The sequence below is a fragment of the Candoia aspera genome, chromosome 1, assembly GCF_035149785.1.
Source record: "Candoia aspera isolate rCanAsp1 chromosome 1, rCanAsp1.hap2, whole genome shotgun sequence".
NCBI lineage: Eukaryota > Metazoa > Chordata > Lepidosauria > Squamata > Boidae > Candoia > Candoia aspera.
The window spans coordinates 335,700,844-335,726,640 of NC_086153.1; the positions used below are offsets into that span (position 1 = coordinate 335,700,844).

The window sequence follows — 25,797 nt, forward strand, 5'->3', positions numbered from 1 at the left end:
CTTGGGCCAGCTGCTGCTGAAGTCGAGGTGGGGCACGGGCAGCCGCCCGCTAGGTCTCCCAGATTTGGCCCCATGCCCTCTGGATTCACCTGCAGCTCAAGGGCACCTGCGAAATCACCAGCAAGGGAAGGGAGGGTGTCTTTTTTTGGGGGGGGGGCATCCCGGTTCCAGGAAGCGCATGTGTAAGCTGAGGCTTCTGTTTTCATCCAGGAAAAGCCACCATTTCCAACCCAGCATCCCTCGGAGTTGATGGGAATCTGTCTGCTTCAGAAGCCTTCACGCAGGAGGCCTTCAAAACCTCCAAGCATTTTGGGCAGGGAGCACGGCTTAGCCGAACACCTGCTTTGCACAGAGAAGGCCCCTGGTCCCACCTCCAGTTAGGAGGACCGGGGAGCAAGTGATGGGAAAAGTCACTCTTGGCTTAAGTTCTGAGCGGGTGCTGGTTAGACCCAATGGCCCCTGGGCCAGAGCTAACCTTGGATAAGGCGGTTTCCTAAAGTGACACACCCAACCCCGTGAATGCAAGACGCCTGGCTCATTCCGCTAGGGAATGTAGCCCTTCCTTGTTCAAGAGAAACTCAGAGGGTCCTATGAACAAATACAGACTGTTTGGTTAATAAAATAACATTTGCCTACCAAAGCGCAGGTTGTGTTTATTATCTTCCGCTCCTTTCAGAAGAGGTTTTGAAAAGAAAAAAGGCTGGCCGGGCGCTTGACGGAAGAAGAAGAGGCGCACTTTGAAATTACAAAACCCTCAATTCGTGGCGTAGGGAGCGTCAATTAAATAATTGTTCTTCAGAAAAGCAGAGCTGAGCAGCCAGAGAGAAAAACAGCTTAACTTTATTACATTTCATTTACAAATAATGCAAAGTTACAAAGACAAAAAAGCCTTCACAGAAAAAAGGGAAACAAACAAACAAACAAACAAAAAGAGAGATTGAAAAGAATGTGCACAGAGTTTTGCTGCTTTTTTTTCACATCATTGTCATGTTCTTAGTTTGCCAAAAGAAGAACACACACACACACACACACACACACACACGCTTACAAAGCCATCTTCGGGGCTTTTTTTTTTTTGCCAAGAGAGAAAAAGCCACAATAAATTAAGCTTCTATGCTCCAGAGTTCCTTTGCTCCTGCCCCAAGTCCTCCCCCCTCCCCCCAGAAAAACCTGTAGCTCAATGGTAGGATTTGCATATATCAGTAAAGTCATTCTGCTAGTCCTCATGGTTAAAAAAAAACCCTGTAAACAGGATGTTACACAATTCAAATACAAAAAAATTAAAGACTGTTCCCTTCCCCTTTTCAATTCACCCTCAAATATGAAGTGTGTATGTTGTTTTAGCTGCCTGTCTGTGAGAGAAGCTGCTCTATGCAGCTGAAATTACATTATTCAGATAAAACTTAGTTTTCCCCTTGTATTTTTCATGCTTTGAGAGATATCCTGTAAGAAATTAAAAAAAAAAAAAGACATGAATTTCCTCCCCCAAAGAAAGTCATGTCTTAATAGCGACCACGTTACTAGCTAGAATTAACTACGTTTTTACTTGCTAACATTAGTCAAATGTTCTGGATGTTTCCAGTAATACAGTTAAAAGTTGTACTATAAACATAGATCATATTAAATGTGCAACCGCTTATGCCCATAGTTAGGAACCACTTAAGGTGGGAAATACGGCATTCCCCAGGAAAGAAATGCAGGCCTACAGAATAAATACTGATGTTTTGAATTGGGGTAGCTTCCCAGCCAAATCCCCAATTCAAAATAAGTTCCGCTGAATTGTGTCGCCAGTTTAAGTGCTGATTCACATCTCAGATCTTTGCCCTGAGTCCTGGGCAGTGGCCCAGTCCATGCCTGCTCGCCTTTCACACCGTGGGCTGCCTTTGGTGCTGAGATCTGCCACAACCAAGAGGCAGTATTTGAAAGCCACACCTTAGTCAGGTCTGTCATTTTCTGTAGTCTCTAACTGCAAATCTCTTACAGAATAATAAATAACCTTCCTTTCACAGCCAAAAAAAGAAAAAAAGGAAAACGGAATTACATGAGCAGGATTGCAAAGTTATTTGGGCTACAATTGTCGGCAGCTTAGGAAATTCGGTCATGGCCTTTCAGGAGCTGAGTACAAAACAATCTCATAACCTATGTTGACACAGTGATACGCAGCTCTGTCAGAACAAGAAAGAACACACACACACATACATAGTGGTGCAACTAGTCCTCATGCTTTTAAACAATCCACTAAAACAAAATCAGTTGCAAATGAAGTTTTTGAGACAGAGCCATTGCTGGAAACTTTCAAACTTCTACAACTTGGAAAAGCAGCCCTGTGGCCTTTGCAGTCCTGACCTTTGATACCCAACCCTTTAAATCATGTGCGCCTCCCCCCCCAAAAGGCCAAGCTTCCCTTTATTATTGGAAGTGTTGTGATGCACACAAAACTTAGAGCCTACCTAGAGTTTGTGTGTGCTGTACATGACAGAAAAGGAAATAAAAATGTCTGACTTTGAAGTGGGGCTAGTGCCAAACGTTCTGAGCTCCACAAAACAGGATATTTTATTCCACGTTGTTTTGCGGCCACATAGCTGGCTGGATTTTTACTTGAGTAATTCTTTCAAGCTACTGAAACTCAGGACATTAGCTAGTAGAAGAGCAGGCACAGGTTTCATTTGCTGCAATATTGTCCCTCCGGTTTCTACATGTCTTGGGCCTTCTTTTTCAGGTAGGTAGCCAAATGAAGAAACTATGCAACATGCTTGTTATTAGGAATTCTCAAGCCAATAGCCAGAAAAGGGTATTTTTTGCTGCTGTTGTGTTGTTCGTGGGCAATAGCAATATGAAGACTTTGTTGCTTCTCCGCTGGCTCAGTTCTGTGGCTGGTGGTGCAGGCAGAGGTTATAAAAATATGCTTAATTTTTTGCTTCTACTGCTTGCTATGGGGATTTTATAAAAATTTAGAAAAAAATTGGCCAATTTTATTGGTTTACAGGTAGCACTCAGCATGAGCCCTCAGGATGAATTACCACCTTATTGACTTCAGTAACTCTGTGATAAAAATAAAAATCAAGGAGTTCAGGGCTTGTTTCAAGCTCTTCCGATTTTCAATGGCAAAGTATTCAAACATTTCCTGTTTTGCTCCACTGGAACTCAAATCACTCCAAACACCCCAATAAAGTTTGAACTGGAGCTACTTTGTTCTGAGCTTGGATATACATACCCCCACTTTGAAGACCCCGTCATGAAGTCAGAAGGTGAAGCAAAAAATGGTTCATTTAATCACCCATGTTTGCAGTTAACTTCTCAACTAAGCACCCCACCAGGCTCACTCATGTTTTAGCAGGGAGGTGACATGGGGGCTAACTTGACTGTGGGAAGCAGCAGCATCCATCTTGCAAGCTGGAGTGGAAAGGGAGAGGCCGAATCAAATCTGGTGCCTCAAGCAGAGCACTCAGCAAATGGAAATGCACGGAAGCCACAGGCCACGTGTCAGTCATGAGGAATTTTGGGGCATCCACTCTGAAACCTCTGCATCGGAGCACATGGGCAGGAAAACCCTTTTCCTGATACTTTTTTGTGGTTACCTTTTTCAACAAAATAGGTTGTTTCTTAACATGCTTAATTAATCTGGTCAGTTGCAAACCTAGCAGCTGCATTCACACAACATACTACACTTGGTTAGTTCCCTTCGGGAAGCCAGGCCACTTGGCTAGTTTATGGTTCAATGTATTGCGCCAACCCAGAAAACACATTAATACAGTAACCAGGTTAAGCCTCTGGTATAAACACAGTGACAGTGTACCAAACCCACAGAGATTTAATGCACCCATTTTGCCATTCACTTTTTAAAACATGAAAAAGGAAATCATGCCACATGAATCCAGCAATTTGCTGTCAAATTTCTATGGACAACCGGGGGGACTATGATCTAGAGGTACAGGTCATTTTCATGCATCATGTTGTGCCTTGGCTCCTGGAACCTGTGAAAAGCTTGTCAAAGAAGATACTAAGAAAGGGTCTCACAACGGGGAGGGAGTATTTCAAAGGGGATAAGGATGAAGGCAAACCAAAGAACATTTTCAGCCCTTAATGACTCGCAAAAGATCTTCCTAAGGAAATGAAGAATTGAACTGGACCAAAGTGTTCTGTTCCCCCAGCATACTTATAGACCAGTGTTTTTCAAACTTGGCAACTTTAAGATGTGGAGAATTCTGGGAGTTGAAGTCCACAGATCTTAAAGTTGCCAAGTTTGAAAAACACTGTTATAGACTGTTCTGTGTTCACGGAACCCAGACGTTTTTGAGTATGCCTTGTGGATGTTGACTCTTACTATATTTTTCTTTAAATGAAAAAGAACAGTGCCCTGTCAAACAGTGGCTGTGTTGGGAGTGCTCCTGCATCTCCAAAGAAATAATACATAACCACCCCTTCTTTATCAGTGAAAACTGGCCAATCTCACATTTATTTATATATACAGTCATATCACACCCTTCTCAAAGAAAGAAAGAAAGAAATACAATAGCAAAAGCACAAACAGATTAATAAGTGCCTTGATGTAGTGTCTGGTATCACCCTTCCTGCCCTTTCACATCTTGCCACAAAGAACCACAAAAATGATAGAAGTTCTGTTTTTTAAAAAGATAAAACGATTCATAATATGCTATTAAATGTCACCATGATACCCATGCGTGGGTGTGACATGCAGCATCACACCCACTGTTGCTACTCCTATAAAACACAGAAATGGTTTTTAGTTTTTTTCCTTTTTTTTAAAAAAAGTGTGCATATGTAAATATTTAAATTGCTCTTTCACAATGTCATCACAGTGACAATGGAGGTTTTCTTTTTTTAATTAAAGCGCCTTTACTGTTTAGAAGCACAGAGTTTAATAAGGTCAGGGAGATGTAGCCTCATTTTGAATAGTTTTGAACAGTTCATCCAATGTAGAAGGGAAATGATGGAATTGGTAGGTCACAAAGCATCCATGAGAGAAAAACAGAAATACTTATCTTCATATATATATATATATATATATATATATATAAATCAATCAATCAATCAATCAATCTCTTGGGTGACTACTTAAAAAATAGAAACAAAACAGAAATACTTGGAGACATTATGCCCACATAAAACTATGTTTTCAAGGAGACTAAGCCCAGAGTTTTGCTAACATGCAGCAAATCCTAACAATAACAAGATGCAGTTTCTTTGAACATGCAATAGCCTGGCCTTTAGCAAAAAGTGAGTTGTCCCATTTGCCCACCCTCACCCAAAAAGTGCTGATGAATCAGACAAGGGTCTTTTCTCTAACCCAGTCCCAGCATCCTGTCAGGTATCTTCTGAAAGCCCACAAACAAGACAAGAAGGCAGCCAACCTCTCCTGGGATTTGTCCGTGATGTCTTGAATTCAGAGGAAGGCAGCCTCTATATGGGGATGCCCCAGCCTCTGGCTCTCATTCTCTTTTTCAAACAGAATGCAAGACTAGATGCTACTTAACACATAAATAATTTAACCTCCCTCTTCTGCACTGTCAAACTCATTGTACCAAATCTCAGTTTCTACTTGGTCAGCTGAGAGAAAGGATTTACTTTGAACTACCCTCCCTCTCAATCTTATGATCACCTCAGCCAGCAACAGGTAGGAAAATCAGGTATGTAAAATTAAAGCAACCCGATGCCCGTCCTGATTTTGGTAACGGCTTCCCACTGGAACACCAACAGACCTAAAATGTAAAGACGACAGAGTCTTCTTGTTTCTTCACAGCCCCACAGCAGAAGTGGAGAAGAGAAGAGAATTTGACAATGGGTGGTTGGGTAGAGGGAGGAGAGAGGCAGCACACCCACCAAGTCCTTCTCTGTCCCACTTATTTAGAGAAAAATGAAGGGCTTTATTTGAAATGATATGGAAATCAAAAGGAAATGAAGGCTCAGGGAGGGGACAAGTTATTTTAAAAACGTATCACAAAAATTTTGAAGAGATGCCCTCATTCACATGATATCCTTCATTCCAGAGCGTGTCTGATCAGTGGCACTCTTGGCTTTTGGCTCTAGGATGGGATGGGATGGGATTTATTTATTTATTATTTATTTTATTTTTATCCCGACTTAATTATTTTTTATAAATAACTCAACAGCAAATATACCTCATACTCTTTCCTCCTCCACAACAACCCTGTGAGGTGAGTTGGGCTGAGAGGGAGGGACTGGCCCAAGGTCACCCAGCCGGCTTTCATGCCTCAAGCGGGACTAGAACTCACAGACTCCTGGTTTCTAGCCCAGCACAGGGCGAGTTAACGCATGTCACCCCAGCCCATAGGAACTGGTGTCCACCTAAAGAATGGCAGCCTGGAAGCTGGTACATGCAGCAGTAGTTTTAGATAATAGGCAACCTGGTGTCTTCCAGTGGTTTTGGATTGGAAATGGAAAGTCAAAACATCCAGAGAGCCCCAAGCTCCCTCCGTCTGGATTTTAGTATCAGACTCAAATGAGAGTCTGGCTCTCAAGGAGTATTGGTACTCCTTTGGGCCCCAAAACTTACTCAGCAATTTTGGGACAGCCATTTTCTCTTGGCTGAAGTCCTCTACTGTGCTGATTACAAGGCTAAAACGAGGGAATGGGGCAGAGAACTGTCAATGAGAGCCCGACTGTAAGGAATGAAAACAAACATGACCACTTCATAACTATGCCCATTGTGGGGTCAAATCCAGCTCCAAATTAGATATAACTTTTTTTTAAAATTAAAGTCTTAATTCTCTACTGGGGATTTCTGGAAGTTGAAGTCCACACATCTTAAAGTTGCCAAGGTTGAGAAACACTGCTCTACCTAAACAACAGGCATCACTTTTTGATTCTTCACCATTCTTGCAGACATCAACAACCATAAAAGGGCTTACTTCCCCAGACAATCCTTTTCTTCCTAGAACAAAAACACAAAAGTGGAACCAAAATGACAGAACGCAACTCTGGGGTTTCTAAGCCCTACATATAACATAATTCCTTTGCCCTCCCCACATCCCACATCAGCTTAGGCCAGCTGGAGATCCCATGGATTTGGAGCTCTAGTGCATTTATTTTTTATATTTCTCCTCCCCCACCTTCTCAATCTTTCATGCAGATTTCACTCAAGAGTTGAGGGGAGGGAGGGAAGTTTCCACATGAATTTTATAGAGCGACAGAAAGTAAGGTGCAAAAGAGATCATCATGGAGCTAATAATTACTACCTCAACCAGCAAAATCAGATCCATAACACAGCTTCGGTTGCTGCTTATGTCTTCAATTCCTTCCTTGTTCTACAACTGTATCATTTTAAACATGCACTTCCAGCTTCCCCCAGCCAAAGAAGGGAAAATTGAAATAATATTTGTTGAAAGCAAATGGTCCCTGATGCTCAGCTATTCCAAATTAAATTGCATTCAGATAGCGTTTTGTCTGTTTGCACGTATGTACATGTGTGTGAGTACATGCACACATATACATGCACAATCACACAGTTAAGTATATACATAAATAGTAAATTAAGGCCATTTTGTAAAACTACTTACAATTTATCAATACACAAGTTTTCCTATGTACATGTGTAAGTCTAAAAAATGAGAGAAAGAAAATAGCCATTTATATCTCCATGTAAAAAAACCCAGTTCAAGAATCAATGAATCTTTCCCAAACTGGATTCTGCATTTTGCCTACCCATTGCCCCAAAATTACAGATCCAAGTCCAAAGGAAATTTTGGCATGCTGATGAAATAAGACAAGAGATGAAGAGATCTGAATGAACAATCAACGCAATCTGTGATTTCGGAAACTAGAAGGATGCAACCTGTCTGCTTAGTACCTCGGGCCCGTGTTTAAAACAGGACACAGCCTGTTGTATTTACTGATGGATTCCTCCTGCCTACGAGAAACAGCTATACCAAATTTGAAATAAGTAGACCACTGGGAGCACTAGAGGTGATCAAGCTAAAATACTGACAAGGGTTATGAAATGGAGAGAGACTTTTTCAGAATTTGAAAGCTGGGGGATGGAGGGAGGAACACACCACATCAAAACGTGACAGAAAGAACCTACAAGACTGTACACTTAAAAAAAAATCCACCTTTTTAGTGCAAAAATTATAAACTGATCATGGCACAAACAAAAGATAACCAAACACGTAACTCAGAATGGATATCCTTGCTACCTGCACGTGCATCTGCACAGACAAGAATCCAGCTGTAACTCACGAGGAAGGGGGAGCTGGAAAACGGGGCGGGGGCAGCAAAGAAGAGTCAGAGGCATTCAGGAGGGTGGGAGAGGAAGTGGGAGGTGATGGTGACAGGCCTCAAGTCCTAGACTCAAGGGATGTAAAACCTTCAGTCTGGGGACCACCCACCCAGCTTTGGCGAAAAAGGGGGGCTGCAAAGCCAGAGAATCTAATTACTGCAAATTCATACAACCTCATCCCAGGGAGTAAGAATCCTGGCAAATGGAGAGTGTCAGAATGAGCATTCTGTCATAGGGTCACTCCAGAACCAACTAGCAACTGGGAGGGGTGTTAAAAGCAAATGGATCCTAGATCAGGAGAAGCAGGAACTGTTTAATACATGTTTTACTGCCTCGTGTTGGAAAGCTTCACTGGGAACCTCCACACTGCATCCACATAACTATTCCTGCATTGGAAAGAAACATCCCTTTACTTTGCAACACTTCTGGGAACAGAGCAACGCCCGGTTACTTTACGGAGCCCAGAATCAGGAAAGCATGGCCTGCTTTGCATAATATACTGGACCGTGGTTTATAGGTGCCACAATTTACTGAATCCACCCATGAGCCAGACAAATCCCATTATGGCTTAGCCTGAGCATGCCACGGTCTCCTTGTATGGGTGAAGCCACCTTAGAGGATTTCCGTCTAATCGGTCTGGAGCACAAAGACAAGCCGGACCCTGGTTTGGTCAGAACCGGACATTTCATGCACGAGAGAGGGTTTTTTTTAAAAAAAATATGCAGAATAAGAACTACTTCTTCCAAAACAAAGGGGGGAAAAAAGATTGCTGCCTTAAAAAAAACACGATTAAAATATAACCTGCAGGTGACCCAGTTCTCATCTCTTCAGACAAATGACAGAATTTCCACGTATAATTAGAAAAACGTTTGTGCCTTCTTTTCCTCTCTCTGCTTGCCTTACCTCCCCCTGAAAATTCTTTGAAGTAACACAAATAAATACAGTTTTACACGGTCAGTTTGCCGAGAGGAATTATGTGGCTCATGCAACTGAATCTCCCAACAGGGGTGGAGGGGCCAGGCAGTTGTTTCTGAAAGCTGCTGCATGCACACAGGCAAATGAGCAAACAGGCCATGGTGGGGCTCCAGAAAACAGTCCAGGAAACGGGCTTGGAGAATCAAGCAGAGAACGAACAGAAAGCCACTGCTCCCCCCAACCCCCCCGCCTCCCAATGCAAGCAGCTGCTTTACAGAGTTTACTGGGAGAGCCACAGCTGGCTTTCTCCACCTCTCCAGTTCCAGTCCTTTTCCACGGAAAGGCAGCGGTATCGACAAGTAGCTCTGGAAGTCATGTACTTCTCCCCCCACCCCCAAATCCATCAAGCGTCCCCGACTCCCAGAATAGCCCTCGGTCCCATGCGGGGTCTCTGCTTTTGTAATAGAAGCCAAAGGTCGGATAGTTTACACAGAGAAATGAAAGCAAAACAATACACCTATTTTATCTTCCGGATGGCTCCTCTGCCTTGGGAGGAGAGGAGGAGAGGAGGAGGGGGAATAACTTTCTTGGCCACACCACTTCCTGAACGAAAAAGCCCAACGCTTTTAGTGCAAAGGACAAAAGAGGACCAAATGTGGGACCTTTGGTGGCCGAGGGCGGGGAGAAAGTGGGACAGGGTAGAGACAGCTCTTTGAGAAACGTTCTCCCAGCAGCAAGGCATGAACAAAGGTTTAAGTCGGCGTTGGGGAGGCTGGGGTGAGCAGGACAGCCGCTCGGGAAGTGTAGAACAAGCACTGCTAAATTGGACACACAGTGGAGCTGCAGCTCTCCCGGGACCCTGGCCGGATGCAAGAGATCCGAGATGGGCAAGGCCCTCTCTCTCTCTCTAGGCACCGGGGTGGCACGGACGTTCCGGGACTTGGCAGTTCCGACGCGCTCGTTTTGTGCAGCGCCCCCTTCCCGCTCTCCTCCCTACAGCCGGTCCATCCGGAAAGTGTCCTCTGTGGCGGGATCAGCAAGGACCATGTCAGGGTCGTTGAGCATGTGAAGCCCATCCAAGGTCAAGGGGTCGATTTTTAGTTCGTCCAGAGGGAACTGGGAATCTGAGTCAAAGCCGACATCCCCCACCCCGGCCAAAGAGCTGGTGAGGTCTTTCGACAGACTGGGGGGCGATTCCCCGGTCACTACAGAGAAAAAGAGAGAGACAGACAGACAGAGACACAGAGAGAGGAAGACACAATTTTGATCAGGCTTGCTCAGTTTCTCCTTCAACCTCAGCTGTTTGTTCTAACACAATGGGGGGGGGGGAGAAATCTCCTGAAATCTGGAGGTTCATCTGGATTTTCTTTTCTAGCCCACCTCCCCCCCAGTAGTTCTGGGTATGGTACAAAGAACTCTCCCTAGCTGATGATCTCTCCAGGAACCTGTGACAGGAACCCAGAGGACAGAGCTCCACTAAGGCTCCTGTGGTTTTTCCTACCAATGGGCTAATGAAGAACTTCTGCCCAGCTTTGGGCTCTTCTAGAAGTGACTTGACTTGCACTCAGCCAATGGCCCTTGGCTTATTGGTCAAAATACATCCAAACGTGTCCTAAATTTAAAAAGGTAGTCGCTGACCAGGCTGTGGTCTCTACTGACTCAGTGTGGCCTCAGGTTCCCCACACTGGAAAAAGATGGTTCCTCCTGCTATTTCAAGTCACAGTTGGATGACCAACGGTCTTGAGCCAGCATCTCTTCTGTAAGAGTTGCAGGATGACCAAGGAAGCCATCCGCCCAGAATCCTTCCGGTGGGAGGAGACGGGCGGGGACAAGTTTAATTAATAAGCAAACAAACAAACAAACAATCCATTCTCTTGTTCAGTGCAGACAATTCACAACTGGTGCAGAATTAAGGGGGAGTGGCTAGCCTCTGCTTGACCCTGGGCAGCTCAACTTCCCTTGAATTCAAGGTCCAGCCATTTTAGAAATAATAAATAAAAAGCAGAGAGTTCACCAAATCACCTAAGTTTTTGACGTTGCCAAAAGCTCACACGAGTGCTCATCTTCTCCTGTATGGTAGTCTTTCATGTATTTTGGGCAGCTGCCTTGCCCCCACCCAGCCAACCTCCTATTTGCTATATCTGTCTTTTCTTACTCCCATCTCTAGCCCTTTACGTATATTTGGAAGATTCATCAGAGAGAACATAAACATAACTTGTAAAATTCCTCCTTCCACAAGCAGGGTTGGCAACTCCGAGCCTGCAGATCACATGTAGCAGTAACCAGCACCCGTTGAACCCCCAACTCCAGGACGTTCCTTCAAATTTTTGATGGTTATGGGGTTGAAGGAGTGAAATCGGTGATTTGACCCCTTAAAACACCCCACAGCATTATGAAAAAATCAGGCCAGTTTTTGAAGGGAGGGCAGCAAAATGGATGCCTGAAACTTCCTGCAAGGTTTAAGTACCCATTTCAGCCCATTAACACAATTCCCCAAAAAAGACTCCAATGACATTATGACATCACTAATCAAATTTGCTACAGCTAGCAAAACAAACAAACAAACAAATAACTCAAGCACGGCCTGGGGTGCAAGAAAACTACCTATCCCCGATCTAAGGGTTTAACAAGTCCTGCTACCTGCATTTTCCAAGGACCTAAAACCACACTGCTCCATTTACCTGTAAGGATGATGTTTGGGATGTTCCCGTGGCTGGTGTAATTGAGCTGCTGTGGGTCCTGGAGACTCCCGTGGCTCCCGGCCAGCCCCATCATGGCTGCCTGGGAGTAGTTGAGGGTGGAGCAGGGGCTGTACAAGCTATTGGAGCTGATGGCGTTTTCAATCATGTTGAACTGCTCGAGCTGAAGGAAGGAATCCTGGAGATCAGATCAAAGGCCTATCTCTAAGGCCCACCAGAGGTAGGATGAGAAGGCCACAATTTTTTCCCTAGTTCTCATTCCCAGCCTATTGTGAGACAGATTGCACCTGTAAACATAGATCCCACTTGGCTTCATAATTTGCCCTCTAGAGCAGCGTTTCTCAACCTTGGCAACTTTAAGATGGGTGGACTTCAACTCTCAGAATTCCCCAGCCAGTGTGTTGGCTGGGGAATTCTGAGAGTTGAAGTCCACCCATCTTAAAGTTGCCAAGGTTGAGAAACACTGCTCTAAAGGAAAAGCCCTGTTGAGTCGGAGCAGATGTTCATCCCGCTTTGCCACAAGAGGTCTTTTACAAGCAGGGGCTGAAGGCAAGAGATTATCCTCCCTGCTTTTTCTTTTGGTTCTGGAGGAGGCTGGGAGCCAATTATACACCAAGTAGCCAAGTTTAATATCTAGCATCCAGCCACATGGTCCAGTCTATTACCATTTCTGTGCTTCTTTTCTTCTGAGCAAATTATGCTTAACATTACAGCTGAAAACAAGGCAAATAACCTTTTTGTAGCCAGGGGCTTGTCAAGTTTTTTTTTTTTTTTTTTAATTACAAAAATCAGTCATGTCAACAGAAAAGGAGAGCTCCCAATTCTGGAGCTCTTTTTATATGTGGAAGCTGTCATTAAAATAGACATTTTTCAAACTTGTTTAAGGCCATGGAACCTGTTGCTTTTAAAAAATGGTCTCTAGAATCCCTGACCAAGAGGCAAGTCTCTAGTGATAGAAAACTGGCTGCTTTGAGTTAACCATTTTTTCCTTAGTCTCTCACAGAACTCCATCAAGTTTTTGTGGAACCCTGGGGTTCCCCGAAACACAAAAGCCCTGGGATAAGCCAGTCAAAGCCTTAACGTGTCCACTTTGCTACAGACTTAGCGCAGTCTTTATGGATCTTATTCCAAAGCAAGTATCACAGCCCAAAAGTTCAGCAGGCCTCCTTGGTTTTTGCATCTTCCCACCAGAGGGCAGCAATGCTCCACAGCTGGATAGGAGACCTTGTGAACAGTCGCCCTAATTTTTACTCAATTAAATTCTTCTATCCTATTTATTTCTCAGCATCGGCTGACCTTGTCTGGATTTGTAAATTAAGGAGGGTCAGGCCTCACCAGTACTTGGATGGAAGACCACCAGGGAATTCCAGGGCTATAGGCTAGATTAGGAAGTTGGGAAAAAAAAAATCCCAAAAGAAGGCAAGAACAATCTATGTCTGCACTGTTGCCAAGAAAATGGCCTGGATAGATCTGCGTAATCGCAGGAATCAAGCTCAATTTTCAATCCTATTTATTTTTTGCATTTATACCCTGCTTGCCCACTCTTGTGGTACACAAAGCATGGGAGACAGAAGAAACAGAGAAAATTAACAGTTTTTTAACCATGAGGTTTGCAATTCAAAGGCAGTTTCAAAATGGAGATAGTATGTGTTTTAGCCAGTGATGTATGCTATAATGTTTCAAGGCAAGAAGGTAATTGTTGGGAGCTTCTACTGTTTGGCTGCAACAAGACACCCATTACCTCAGAATTGTAGAAATCTAAAAAAACAAAAGGTCCACTTAAGTAACACAGGGATCATCCATTTTAATTAGGGGATAGGTGAATTTCTGAAAGAAAGTATATGAGGTTTATTTTTACAAATCACTAAAGGATTCACTTGATCACACCCCCCAATTAAAATAGATTTACTCAAAAAGAGTGTCTGAGAATGTGAAACAGTGAAGAATCTCCTCTCCTCAGAGAAGCCAACCTCCCCATTATGTTACAGAATTCACAACAAGCAACTCTTTCAGGATTTCTGCCCTGGGAAAATTCAGTAATAAACTTAGTGCAGTCAAGAACAGGGATCCCTGTAGAAGTTGCTTGGAAGGAGGCAAACTCAGAAGGGCACTTCATGAAATCGTTGAGTAGCTATCTTTATTCTCTCTTGCCTAGGCTTTGCGTATTTGTTTTTATTATATTCATTTTTTTAATATTGCCTTGGACATTTTTATACTGCTTGTTATGTTATGCATGCGCTGTTCTTATCTGATTGTTGTAAGCCGCCCAGAATCGCTTTCTGTGAGATGGGTGGCTATATGAACCCGAGAAATAAATAAACAAGTAAATAAATAATTAAAATAGCAAGCACTCTGTTCTAAGAGCACCAGCTCTCTGCTGAGGTTCTTGGTGAGTTTCTGCTACAGGCCAGGGAATGACTGCTCAGTTCCCCCACGTAAATAAAGTACATTTCTCACTCACCTGATGGGATAAAGCATTTGCCTGCCTGGCTGTCATCTGCTGATCATAACAAGAGTCACCAAAGACACTCCCTAGGATAGATGTTTGCTGCAAGAAGAAAAACAAGAATTAACACAAAGCCCACCTATTTTTACCAGTTCAGAGGAGAATTTGGCTCTCTCTCTTCCACCCCAAAATGGTGCTTCCAGGTTTTACCATCAACTTCTGTTGATTACTTATAAAAATAATAAAGGCAGGATAGATAGATAGATAGATAGATAGATAGATAGATAGATAGATAGATAGATAGATAGATAGATAGATAGATAGATAGATTACAGAATTTGTTTGCTCATATTCTATTGGTAAGAAGTTACCAGCCAAGCAGTGTTTTCAGAGTGACTACCCTGAAACAGAAGCTCGTAAGAGGGAGGGACAATTTGGAGTGGGAGAAGTAAAAGATGGGAAACACAGAGAAAGGAATACATTTATAGCTCTCTCCATCCTAGATCATGACTGCAGAAGAAAAACACCAATTGGGGAAGGAGAGCTGCCATTCAAAAAACACATAGCCACATAGATTTTAAACACTTGGGGAACAGAAAGGTATGCTTATGACATTACAAAAGTAGCAGTTGCTGAAGGAGACAATCACATGTTGCTGGCACTCTCACGGATAAAACATAGGTGGCCCTCCAGAAGTTGTTGACCTACATCTCCCAGGGTTCCAGCCACTTTGGACAACCACAGGCCGATCCCCAACTTTTCCTTTCTAGTAATGGGAGCTTCAGTTTCAGAGGGTTCTATAGGAAATGGATTTTCTAAAACCTTTTCAGTCGGGCTTCAGCTGACCACGGTGTATCTCCCTGGACCCTCTGCAGTATCTGCAAGGGGTGGGGATTAGGGTCATAGTTCCACTCCTTCCTAAGTGGTGGCTCCAGTTGGTGTGCATGGGGGAGAAACATTCAAAGTGATGGTGGCTGTCCCAATATCGGGTGCCAGAAGGCTTGGCCCTCTCCTCCATGTCACAGTATTTAACATCTACATGAAACCACTAGGAGAGGACATATAATGATTTGGAGTGAGGAATCATTACAGTAATAGGCCAGAGATAGTTACATATATATTGTAAACCGCCCAGAGTCCCTCCGGTCAGAGGAGATGGGTGGTGACAAATTTGATAGATAGATAGATAGATAGATAGATAGATAGATAGATAGATAGATAGATAGATAGATAAAATAGATCCCCACCCTGGGCCGGGCCGGGCATGCTGCGGAAGTCCTGAGGCTGTGAGAGCATGGACGCATCCAAAGCAGCTCAGACTAAAATGCAGCAAAGCACTATTGCTCTTCGTTGGTGATAGAACTGGCTCTATTCCTGATCCGTTGGTTTTGGATGGGGTAGCACTCCCCCTGATTAAGCAGATCTGCATTCTGGGCATCCCCCTGAATTCAGTTCCTGGTAAAAAAGCAAGTGGAGGCTGTGGCCAGGAAGCTTTGCTCAGCTTTTGCTGCTGTGGCAATTGTGTGGTATCAGGAGGCCCAGACAAAGTGATTCACTCTCTCGTCACCTTGCATTTAGCCCACTGCAATGTGCGTTATATGCAGCTCCTTTTGAAGATATCCTAGAAGTTTCAACTGGTCCTAAGTGTAGTCTGCTAACCAGTGGTAGTAGTCATATAACACTTATGTTGCAGTTAGTTACTGATTTGCTTTTGGATCCAGCTCAAAATGCTTTTCATTACCTTTAAAGCCCAGGATGCTCAGCTCACGGGTACTTCCAGGACCACCATTCCCTCACCCCCTTACCCAAAATTCAGCCTTCCCCACACAGAGAGGGTTTGCTGAGGAGCTACATCATATGCGAGATGAAGGAGATGGGGGCCCAGTGATGTATCTTCTTGGTATTCTCATCCTTTGGAAAATTTTGTTTCCTGAGATCCAGGACACCCCAAAACTCCTGCAATTATTTATTTATTATAGTAATTTGTATGCCACCTACTCATCAGAGTGTAGGTGGCTTACAATATTAAAATGTTAAAGCGATATGTACCAGATATAAAACTGAAGTATCTTGGTTGCTATTCTTCAAGTAGAAATATTTTTCTCCAAAAGCTCTGCAGAAGAGAACTGTTTTGACCATTATCCTAAAGGACAGATGGGCTACTCTGACCTCAGGGAGCAAGCTGTTCCACAGCGAGGTGGCTGCCCTGGGAAGCTCATCTTCTAGACCCCAAACCCCTTGATCTCTTGAGGAATGGGTCTCACAGCTAGACCACGCAGAGTGGGCAGATTCTACACTGAAAAGATAATCCTGGATGAAACACAATCCCAAGCTTTAAAAGCCTTTACAGGTAACCTCCAACACTGTGAATTGGGCTCAGAAGCCTGCTGGCAATCAATGCAGCTCACACAAAATACATATTATTCTGCTGAATTGGATAGCACCAGTCAGCAAGCAGGTTCAGAGACGTTTTCAAAGGCAGCTCCACATAAAGTGAACTGCGACATCAACTGAAAGATGACAAGGGTGTGGGTCACTGTCTTCAGTGCCTCCTGGTTCAGCAAAGGGCACAACCGGTGGACCCGTGGGAGCTGCAAAAGACCTTCCTCGCCCACACGCTGCTGTAGCAGGAGCACAAGTCCAGGAAAACTGCTGGACTGGTCATCAGTATCTTCAGAGAAGTGTGACCACATCCAGGGACAATACATGAAACATGCATGGAACCAGAAGGTTTCTGTACCAACAGAACTCTGTCTTGCTGAGATTCAGTTGGAGTCTGCGTTGCCCCATCCAGCCCATGACAGCCTCCAGGAACCAGGTAAGGACTTTTACTGCATTCCGTGATCAGCCTGAGGCACGGACGTACGGACAGATCTTCCCCCATGTAGATGCTAAACAGCATGAAGGAGAGGCTCGAGCCCTGGAACAGCCAGGTGATGGTTTTATGTATTCCATCACTTTCTTTACAGCTGGTAGCATCACCCCCCATAACACCGTAACAATGTATTCATCACCTCTCATACTTATGCTGTTGTGCCCTCCCTGGCTATGCATACAAGCCAGGAGAGGCAAGGATCTAATTTACAGCTGGATCTTTAGGAAGATGCTCAAGCCCTGGTTTTGTATTGGGGTTGCTGCATAATTAGTTCTTTTTTTATTATTTTGTAGTTTTCTTCACAAATTCATGTATCTCTGATTAACTGAAAAGAACCTTGGGTCTAACTTAGTAGGCAGTATATAAAATTTTGTATAAATGAATTAGACCGAACACAGGTGAGAGCTGCTATTAAGGCCTGCCTTGCGGTGGTAAAGGCAGCAAAGTGACAATACTTCTCTGCCCTTATTGCGTCCGCGGATAGCTCCCCCCCCCCTTGTTTAAGGTTGCACAAGCCCTCCTGAGGAAGGACGACTTGGAAGTTTACCTACAGGGTCACGTAGAGGAATTTGCAGAGCATCTGTTGGATCACTTGTATTCGTTCCCAGTTGGACATCAGCTCTGATATAGGCACGATGGAGATGCCCAGGGTGCTGTCTTGCCCAGTTATCTCGGAACGGTTTGAACCTGTTGGGCCTGAGGAGGTGAACAGGGTTCTCATGACTGTGAGCTCAGCCACCTGCTCCTTAGATCCTTAGGCTGCCCATGGGGATGCCATGTGGTTGAGTTCTAGCTGTGGTAAATTCCTCTTTGAGAAAGGGGGTTGTTCCACCACCCCTTAAGGAGGCATTGTTCACCCCCTCCTAAAGAAACTATTGCTGGATCCCACCATACTGGACAATTTTTGTCCAGTGTCTGACCTCCCTTTTTCAGGGAAGGTTGTGGAGAAGGTGCTTGTGCAACAGCTTCAGTGGGCCCTGGATGAAGCAGGTTATCTGTCCCCTTCTGGTCAGGATTCAGGCCTGGGCATGGACAAAGACAGCATTGGTTCCATTTCTGGATGATCTCTGGTGGGAGTGGGGCAGAACCAGGATTCTCTTTATATAATTTAAAATGGTGGTTTAGGGCGGGACGGGGTAGTGCATCTGTCCTTGCCCTTCCTGACCTCTCGGTGGCCTTCAATACCACTGACCATGGTATCCTTTTGGATTGGATCCGTGGATTGGGAGCAGGCGGCAAAGTATTATGCTGGTTCTCTTCCTTCCTACTGGGCCGGTACCAGTTGGTGAAGATTGAGAGAGGTGTCTCACCTCAGCACCTACTATGTGGGGTCCTGCAGGATTCAGCATTCTCTCCATTCCTATTTAACATCTATATGAAGCCACTGGGTGAGATCATTCATTGCCATGGGGTGAGGTATCATCAGTATGCTGATGATACTCAATTACCTCTCTCCACCCTTGGAAAACTAAGCAATGCTGTGGATTCCTTGTCCCAGTGCCTGGAGGCTGTGATAAGGAACAACAGGCTTCGGCTGAACCCTGGCAATGTTGAATGGCTCTGGGTTTTTGGGCCTTCTGGATCTGGGACTTTACCATCTTTGGTACTGGATGGGGTTGCCCTTTCCCAGACAGCCCAAGTGTGCAATCTGGGGGTCCTTCTAGACCAGGGTTTCTCAACCAGGGTTCTGTGGACACCCTGGGGTTCCCCAAGGGGTCACTAGGGGTTCCCCAGGAGATCATGATTTATTTTAAAAAATATTTCAAATTCGGGCAACTTCCCATTCAAGAGGTAAGTTTCATTCTTTATTTTTAGTTTAAGAACACTATCAATGCATATATACAGGCCTACCCATGAAACAAGTATAATCATTTTGTAACTTCTGGCCTATATTTGAGCCTGAATGTGCAGGGGTTCCCCGAGGCCTGAAAAATATTTCAAGGGTTCCTCCAGGGTCAAAAGGTTGAGAAAGGCTGAGCTAGACTCACGATTCCTGCCTGAGGAGCAGGTGGAAGTTGTGGCTTAGGAGGGCCTTTGCACAGCTTCATGTTTTGTGCCAGTTGCACCGTTTCCTGGACAATGAGGCTCTACTCACAGTTATTCATGCCCTGGTCCTCCAGAGTAGATTACTGTAATGTGCTCTACATAGGGCTGCCCTTGAAGAGCATCGGAAGCTTCAGCTGGTGCAGAGCGTAGCTGTGTAGACAGTTAATGTGTGCCCTTAGGATGGCACACATTACACCTCTGCTCCGCAAGCTGCATTGGCTTCCAGCTGTGCTTCCAGATGCAATTCAAGGTGCTGTTTTTTACCTTTAAGGCCCTACATGGCATGGGACCAGGTTATTTGAGGGAGCGCCTCTTCCTGATTACATCTGCTCGTCCCATCAGGTCCAGCAGGAGCGGTATGCTGCGGGTCCCGTCTGCTAAGGAATGCCATCTGGTGGGATCCAGAAGACACGCCTTTTCTGCTGTGGCTCCTGCTCTCTGGAACATCATCCCGCTCCACCCCCAGGTGAGGTTGGCCCCATTCCTGCTAGTCTTCTGAAAAGCCCTTAAAATGTGGTTTTTCCAGCAACCTTGGGGATCCCATGGGGATCCTGTGAGGTGGTTGTATATTAGGTGATTATTTTCCTGTGATGTTGGCTTTTTTATGTTTTTATTTTGATTTATGTTCAGTAGTTTAAGATTGGCTATGCCGTTTTAATTGTATTCTGTATATGTATGCTGCCCAGAGTCATGTTACGTGAGATGGGTGGTGATATAAATTTGCTAAATACACACACACACACACACACACACACACACACACAAATTTTGGAGGGCCGCATTATTCCCTATTCTAGATTCCACCTTTCAGAATTCCCAACAACTTGGTCACTGCCCACACATTTGGAAAGTATCCAGACTGGGGGAAATGGCCATATGCTGTATAATAATGAAGAACAGCGTTACACATGAGGTGGAATAAAGATTCTGAAACAGTACTATGTGCATGCACTGCAACCTTCTAGAACGGAGAGATTTTTCACTTTTTCTGCTTTGATGAGTCTTTTCCCCATGCAACTACCTTTTGTTCTGTTAGAAAAATAGGAAATACGGAGTGGGTGAGAAAGATTCCTTTCCCTAAGACATACTTTGGTAACAAGGCTGCAATAGCCTTTATCTCCAACGATCAATACCAGGTACAGTATATTTTAAAGTAATTGCTTCAGAATAAAAACAAGGAATTTATACTTAACCCAAAACCATACACTGATACCTTTTATCTTCATGTTATAAACTGGCCTGGAAACTGTGCTGGGGCATATCTACATCTGTTAAATATACAATGCAAGCCTATATGAATTTACACAGAAAGAAATCTCAATTTATTCTTAGGGGAATATAAAACATTTTGAATTTGAAACTGGCCATACTTCTGAGCTTGCAATACTCCTTTAGGGTCAAAACAGTTGTTCAAACTTGAGACAGGGCAGTCCAAGCTTTTGAACTTGAAATGTTTTGCACACCGTTATTTTCCTTGCATACACTGAGTATGCGACTGAAGCCTAAAAGAAAGCAAAGTGTTGTTTCGAAAGCGCGACTGTCGCTACATTAGAAAACCTCAGCCAGTTCACACTACTGCAATATTCGAAGGATCCAAAATTTAAAGATAAAAACGGCCAGAGTGCTTGTGTTGCAATTTTCTATGCCTGCATTATCCAGCAAGGTGCCTGAGAAGTATATTATGACGCAGACTGTGGGGCCAAATTCAGAGCCTGCCAGGAGAGAGTGGTGGTTGCAACACAGCAGCAAAGGCCACCACTCTTTAATTACATTATAATTACGGAGCTCACAATAGAATGCGTTTGCTCGTTTCATGCTAATATATTTGCTTCTCTGGAGGACAAAAATCTGACAGCCTTCAATATTCCAAGTCACAGATGCTTGAAACTGCATCGCCAACACTGGATATAGTTTTAGAACAGCTATTAACCCAGAGAAGCTGACTTTCCAAGTTTTTTTCAATTCTACAACCCTTTGAGTGGTTCACTGAACCTAAGGGATTTATATAGTTTTACTTTATTTTTATCTTGCCTTTTAAGGATCAAGGCTGCTAGGGCAACTCATAATAGAACAAGAATAAGAACGAAACATCACAATCCCAGCACTTAAGAGACTGGGAGTTGCTGGCATTTAATTGGCTTGGGCAAATTCATGTTAAAGGGCAATTCATTTCTGAAGGGAAAAAAATCCACAATTGTTTCACACCATCCTCTGACCATACCAAAGCCCTACATGATGGAAAAACTGGCATGCCCAATCCACATTCAACCAAAAGGGTTGTCACTGATACACCGTATGAACTAATTGACAACTTTTAGTATCTGAAAATGAGATAGAAAGTAGACTGTGAAATGCTTACTGCAGAAAAGGAGAGAAACAAAATGCGGTCCCACGAACTACTCAAAAATCCAGAAACTGACAATAACATTAACTTGCCCCACGGAATGGTATTTTAGGCCAGGAGGACTTCAACCGAGCGTCCTCAAGACTACCATTCCGACACAGCCATGCTAACTGCGGCTGATGGGAACTGAAGTCCCAAAGCATGTGGAGGGCACATCCCTGTTCAGACAACAGCTGATTCTAAAACGCACGTTGGCAATCCTCATGCAGCTTTCACTCCCTCTTATTTTGCGAAAATTATGAACTACGGACTAAAGATCTGGAATATCTGAGAATGCCACATCAATGGTCACAAGCCCTTAAGAATGCTAAATTGGCATAAATGGATTTGAGATTAAAAGTGGAGACGTAAAAAAAATTAAGGGCTGGCCTTTGGAAATGTGTAATTTATTTGGTTTTGAAAGGGCAATTTCCCCCACTAATCAGAAAATAAAGGAATATGTTTTTCTTTTGTACAGATTACATATTATTTTACAACAATGGAGTAAACATTATGTTATGTTTTTCTCTGTTTGATAATAATACAGTACTACAAACTATTTTCTCCGAACTAGTGATTTCTATACAACATTTAATACGGGATTATAACTTACTTATTTAGATCCTTAGTACTTTTTTCTGTCCTTTTTTCTGTTTAGATTGTTTGTTGTTTATTGTTTTCTGTATTTCACTGTTTACCTTTTATGTTTTTATTTTTGTCATCTTGTTATTAAAATATAATAAAATGGGAAGGGGGAAGAGTGCATTACTAAAACTTGACAGCTAAGTGCCAAACATCAGGAATGCAATTTCCCATCAATTTCTGGAGAAAACAGTACAAATAAGGCATCTTAACTCTATGGACAGGCTTACTATACCCTAAACAGTGACCTCTTCCTGCAAGGAAAACAAAGTTGCAGGTAGCCACCCAGAGTCCCCCTGGTGGGGAGAGATGGACAGTGAATAAATTTATAAAATCAATAAATCAATAAAATAAAATAAAATAAAATAAAAAGGGAAGAAATGGGCTTTGCCACTGTCCCCTTCTAGCAAATGAAAATAGTATGGCTGAGGAATTCTGGGAGTTGAAGTCCATACATCTAAAGTGCATTGTTTTAAATTAAAAGCTAAAAAGCAGCAGCTTCAGAGCAGGTGTAGGCATGCATGCCACACCTCTCCATGCCTTCTCAAAGAAGCTGCACCTATTCCTGTACTTGTTGCGCAATCCTAGGCATATACATATTGAGTTAACAGCACACTGGAAATCACTCACGAACACTCCCAGACCATTATCCATCTCACGGAAAACCTCTAGCTACCCCACCGTGTTGGGAAATGGAACCTGCCTGCTAGTTTATTATAATTTCACCATCTATTGTCTTGTTCGCCTCGCAGCTATTGGAAAATACTCCATTCTATAAATGAGCAGTGATGCAAGACCATGTAATAAATGCTCTCAACTAGCTCAGTAGATCAGCAAGAATAGATACAGATGTATATAAATTTTCCCCCATGGAATCCTAAATGCAGTTTTAATAACTTGACCAGCAGCAAAAGCTGCTCCAAAGATATTAAAACTGGGAAGTTTTTCACTGCTTCAGCACTTCAGGGTCCAAGCTTAGTCCCTCTGCTGACCTTCCAAAGAGGGTATTGTGCAGAGCAGAGAGGGCTTTGCTCTGTCAACAGTTTCCGTTTTTCCCATTTAATATGAACTCTGGCTGGACACCACTGTAAGGAAACCAGGAGGTACCCCACAGCAGCCAGCAGCACTGCTTTATCATGGGAACTGACTTTCGATGCAGTCCAACCCTTCAGCCAAGCCTCAGACCGTGGGGGCCATGCACCTGCAAAGGCTCTCCATGCCTTGGCACCCACCACCACATTACAATGTGGCCAAAGACCGTCTTGCAATTGTGTTCTCCTGCATGAAGAGCAGCTCCAGGGCCCCTGCTGCAAACCTCTTTTTGTCTTCTGAAGAAAGCCCAACTGGGGTCCGCGGCAGGACCTTTCTGTACACCCCTCCTCCAAAAGAGCCTGGATACAGCCATTTCTATATACAGTTCTACTGGGCCCTGTTTTTTTAGCTCTGCCACACACTGCAATGAGGGAGAACAAGCAACCTTTTCTGTGTGGCATCCTTTCAGATATTTAACTTAAACCTTACTAAGATCCCAAATGGGCAAAAGAAGCATTCAACTGGGAGGGACTATTGAGGTTATTGAGTCCAGTCCCCTGAATATACTCAGTAAAAAGGAGCCACCATGTCTCTTGAGTAATCTGTCCCACTATCAGACTGTTCTTTTCGTTAGGAAGTATTTCTAACATTCAGCTGGAACCTTCCTTCGTTATTCTGAGTCCTGCACTCTGCAATGAGGGAGAACAAGCAACCTTTTCTGTGTGGCATCCTTTCAGATATTTAACTTAAATCTTACTTTCTAGTTGCCCAATCATCCTGATTACTCTTCTCTGAACCTGACCAGAACAGAATGAAATGAATGATTACTTCCAGCAACTTGGAAATCATACTTCTACTGAAGTATTTGCCTTTTTTGCAGCCAAATCGTATTGCTCACGCATATTCAGTTTGCAATCAACTACTGTTCCAAAGTAGTTCTAATGAATACTATTTCCAACCATGTGCTCCCATCTCATACCTGTGCATTTTTGTTTGTAAGTTAAGAATTTTGTACTTCTGTTTCTTAAATTTACTACTTTCAGTCTATTTCTTTTTCAGCCAAAAGACCATTGGGACTGATGTTATGTTTTCTAACTGGATCAGTCAAGGTGCTTCGGAAAAGCCCAGAAACCAGGAATAAAGACAACAGACCCTTTCCATTGCTTGTCCCCACTATCTGATATCCAGTACTGCCCTGTTTTCTTATAGCTTGCATTATAGCCTTGAATAAATCTCTGTTCTTCCAGGTGTTTACTCGCTCCCTGGCATATTCAGAAGTAGACCACCTCTGAATGTGGGGATTCATTCCCACTGCTGTGCTAACAGCTATTGATACAGTAACTTCTATAAAAGTATTATTTTTTAAAAGCTATCTAAGCTAAAGGTGGTGCTGCATCTTCTGGCTCACAGAAAAGAAAAAAGAAAGCATTCATCACATAAGGTAGTAGAGAAAATAGACAAAATTTATCAAGACTTTTTATAGACAATGGCACAGTGCTGCTAGTTTCGTACATGTTTGTTCTGTCAATATTTTAAATATTTAAAAAGCACAAAAACCATATAAATTCATACTTTTCCATTTATTCCCCCCATGTGCATCTCTTAATGTATTCCATCCATCTAATCATATTTTGTATGCCGCCCAGAGTTCACTGGAGCTGGGCAGCCAATAAATTTAAATAAACCAATATAATGCATTTTGAACATAATTTAATTCTAAGGTGTGCATGGGGATATATTTCGGCATGCTTTTTGAACCAAGAACGGCATCGTAACCTTTTAGAGAAGGGCGACATTTGAAAGATAATTACACGATGATACAGACGTTAGTATGGGAAGAGCAGGTCAGGTGAGGCGGTATCAGATTTTAGAAAGAATGAATACCCCAAAGCGGCCCAGTCATTTGAACACATCCCACCAACTGGATGGAGCATATTTTAAAACCATTCAAAAGGCTGGATGGAAAATTAAGAAGAGGGAGAAAGCATATGAGAAGCACGGGAGCCAAAGGCCTGAGAAGCACACAGTCCCTTACTTGAGGGGAGCTGCCAGGAGAGAAAGCTTGATTGGAGACAGGAGAGGTGGGAGACTGGTTGGCCGGGGAGCCAGCATTGCTGCGGTACTGCTGGAGTGAGCCCTACAGAAGGACACAGCGTTAGAGACTGTGGGGAACAGGAGGAAAGGGAGAGAAAACACAGGTTTCTTTCATGTACAGGTGGGTGGGGGAGAAAATGAGAAGAGAACAGAAGGCAAGAAAAGTCCTGGATGAATTCAGCAGCACACGATTATTAAACAATGCTCTGAGGGTCACAAACCTAAAAAGGGTTTCTGCTGCAACCCAGGATAATTTTGGTTGCCTGTTTTCCAGTATTTCTTCCAGCTTTGGGGGGGCTGAGTAACCAGTACTCTGAACTACCCGCTAGTTCCATATGCAACCCCTTTCTTAATAATGCACAGTACATGTGCCTTTTCCCACTCCTGCATCTGACGTGGAGAAAAGCC

At 43.6% G+C, this 25,797-nt stretch overlaps 1 protein-coding gene across 1 annotated transcript in view; it reads right to left on the bottom strand.

The window, feature by feature from the left end:
• Positions 1-5,032: 5,032 nt before the first annotated feature.
• Positions 5,033-25,797, bottom strand: part of CRTC1 (CREB regulated transcription coactivator 1) — an 85,886-nt gene continuing 65,121 nt past the window's right edge. The window contains exons 11-14 of the mRNA XM_063290831.1: positions 25,331-25,432; positions 14,333-14,419; positions 11,854-12,034; positions 5,033-10,377 (exon numbers count right to left, since the gene is read on the bottom strand). Coding sequence (XP_063146901.1) covers positions 10,166-10,377; positions 11,854-12,034; positions 14,333-14,419; positions 25,331-25,432 — 582 coding nt within the window. The 3' untranslated portion in view covers positions 5,033-10,165. The remainder of the gene's footprint in view (positions 10,378-11,853; positions 12,035-14,332; positions 14,420-25,330; positions 25,433-25,797) is intronic.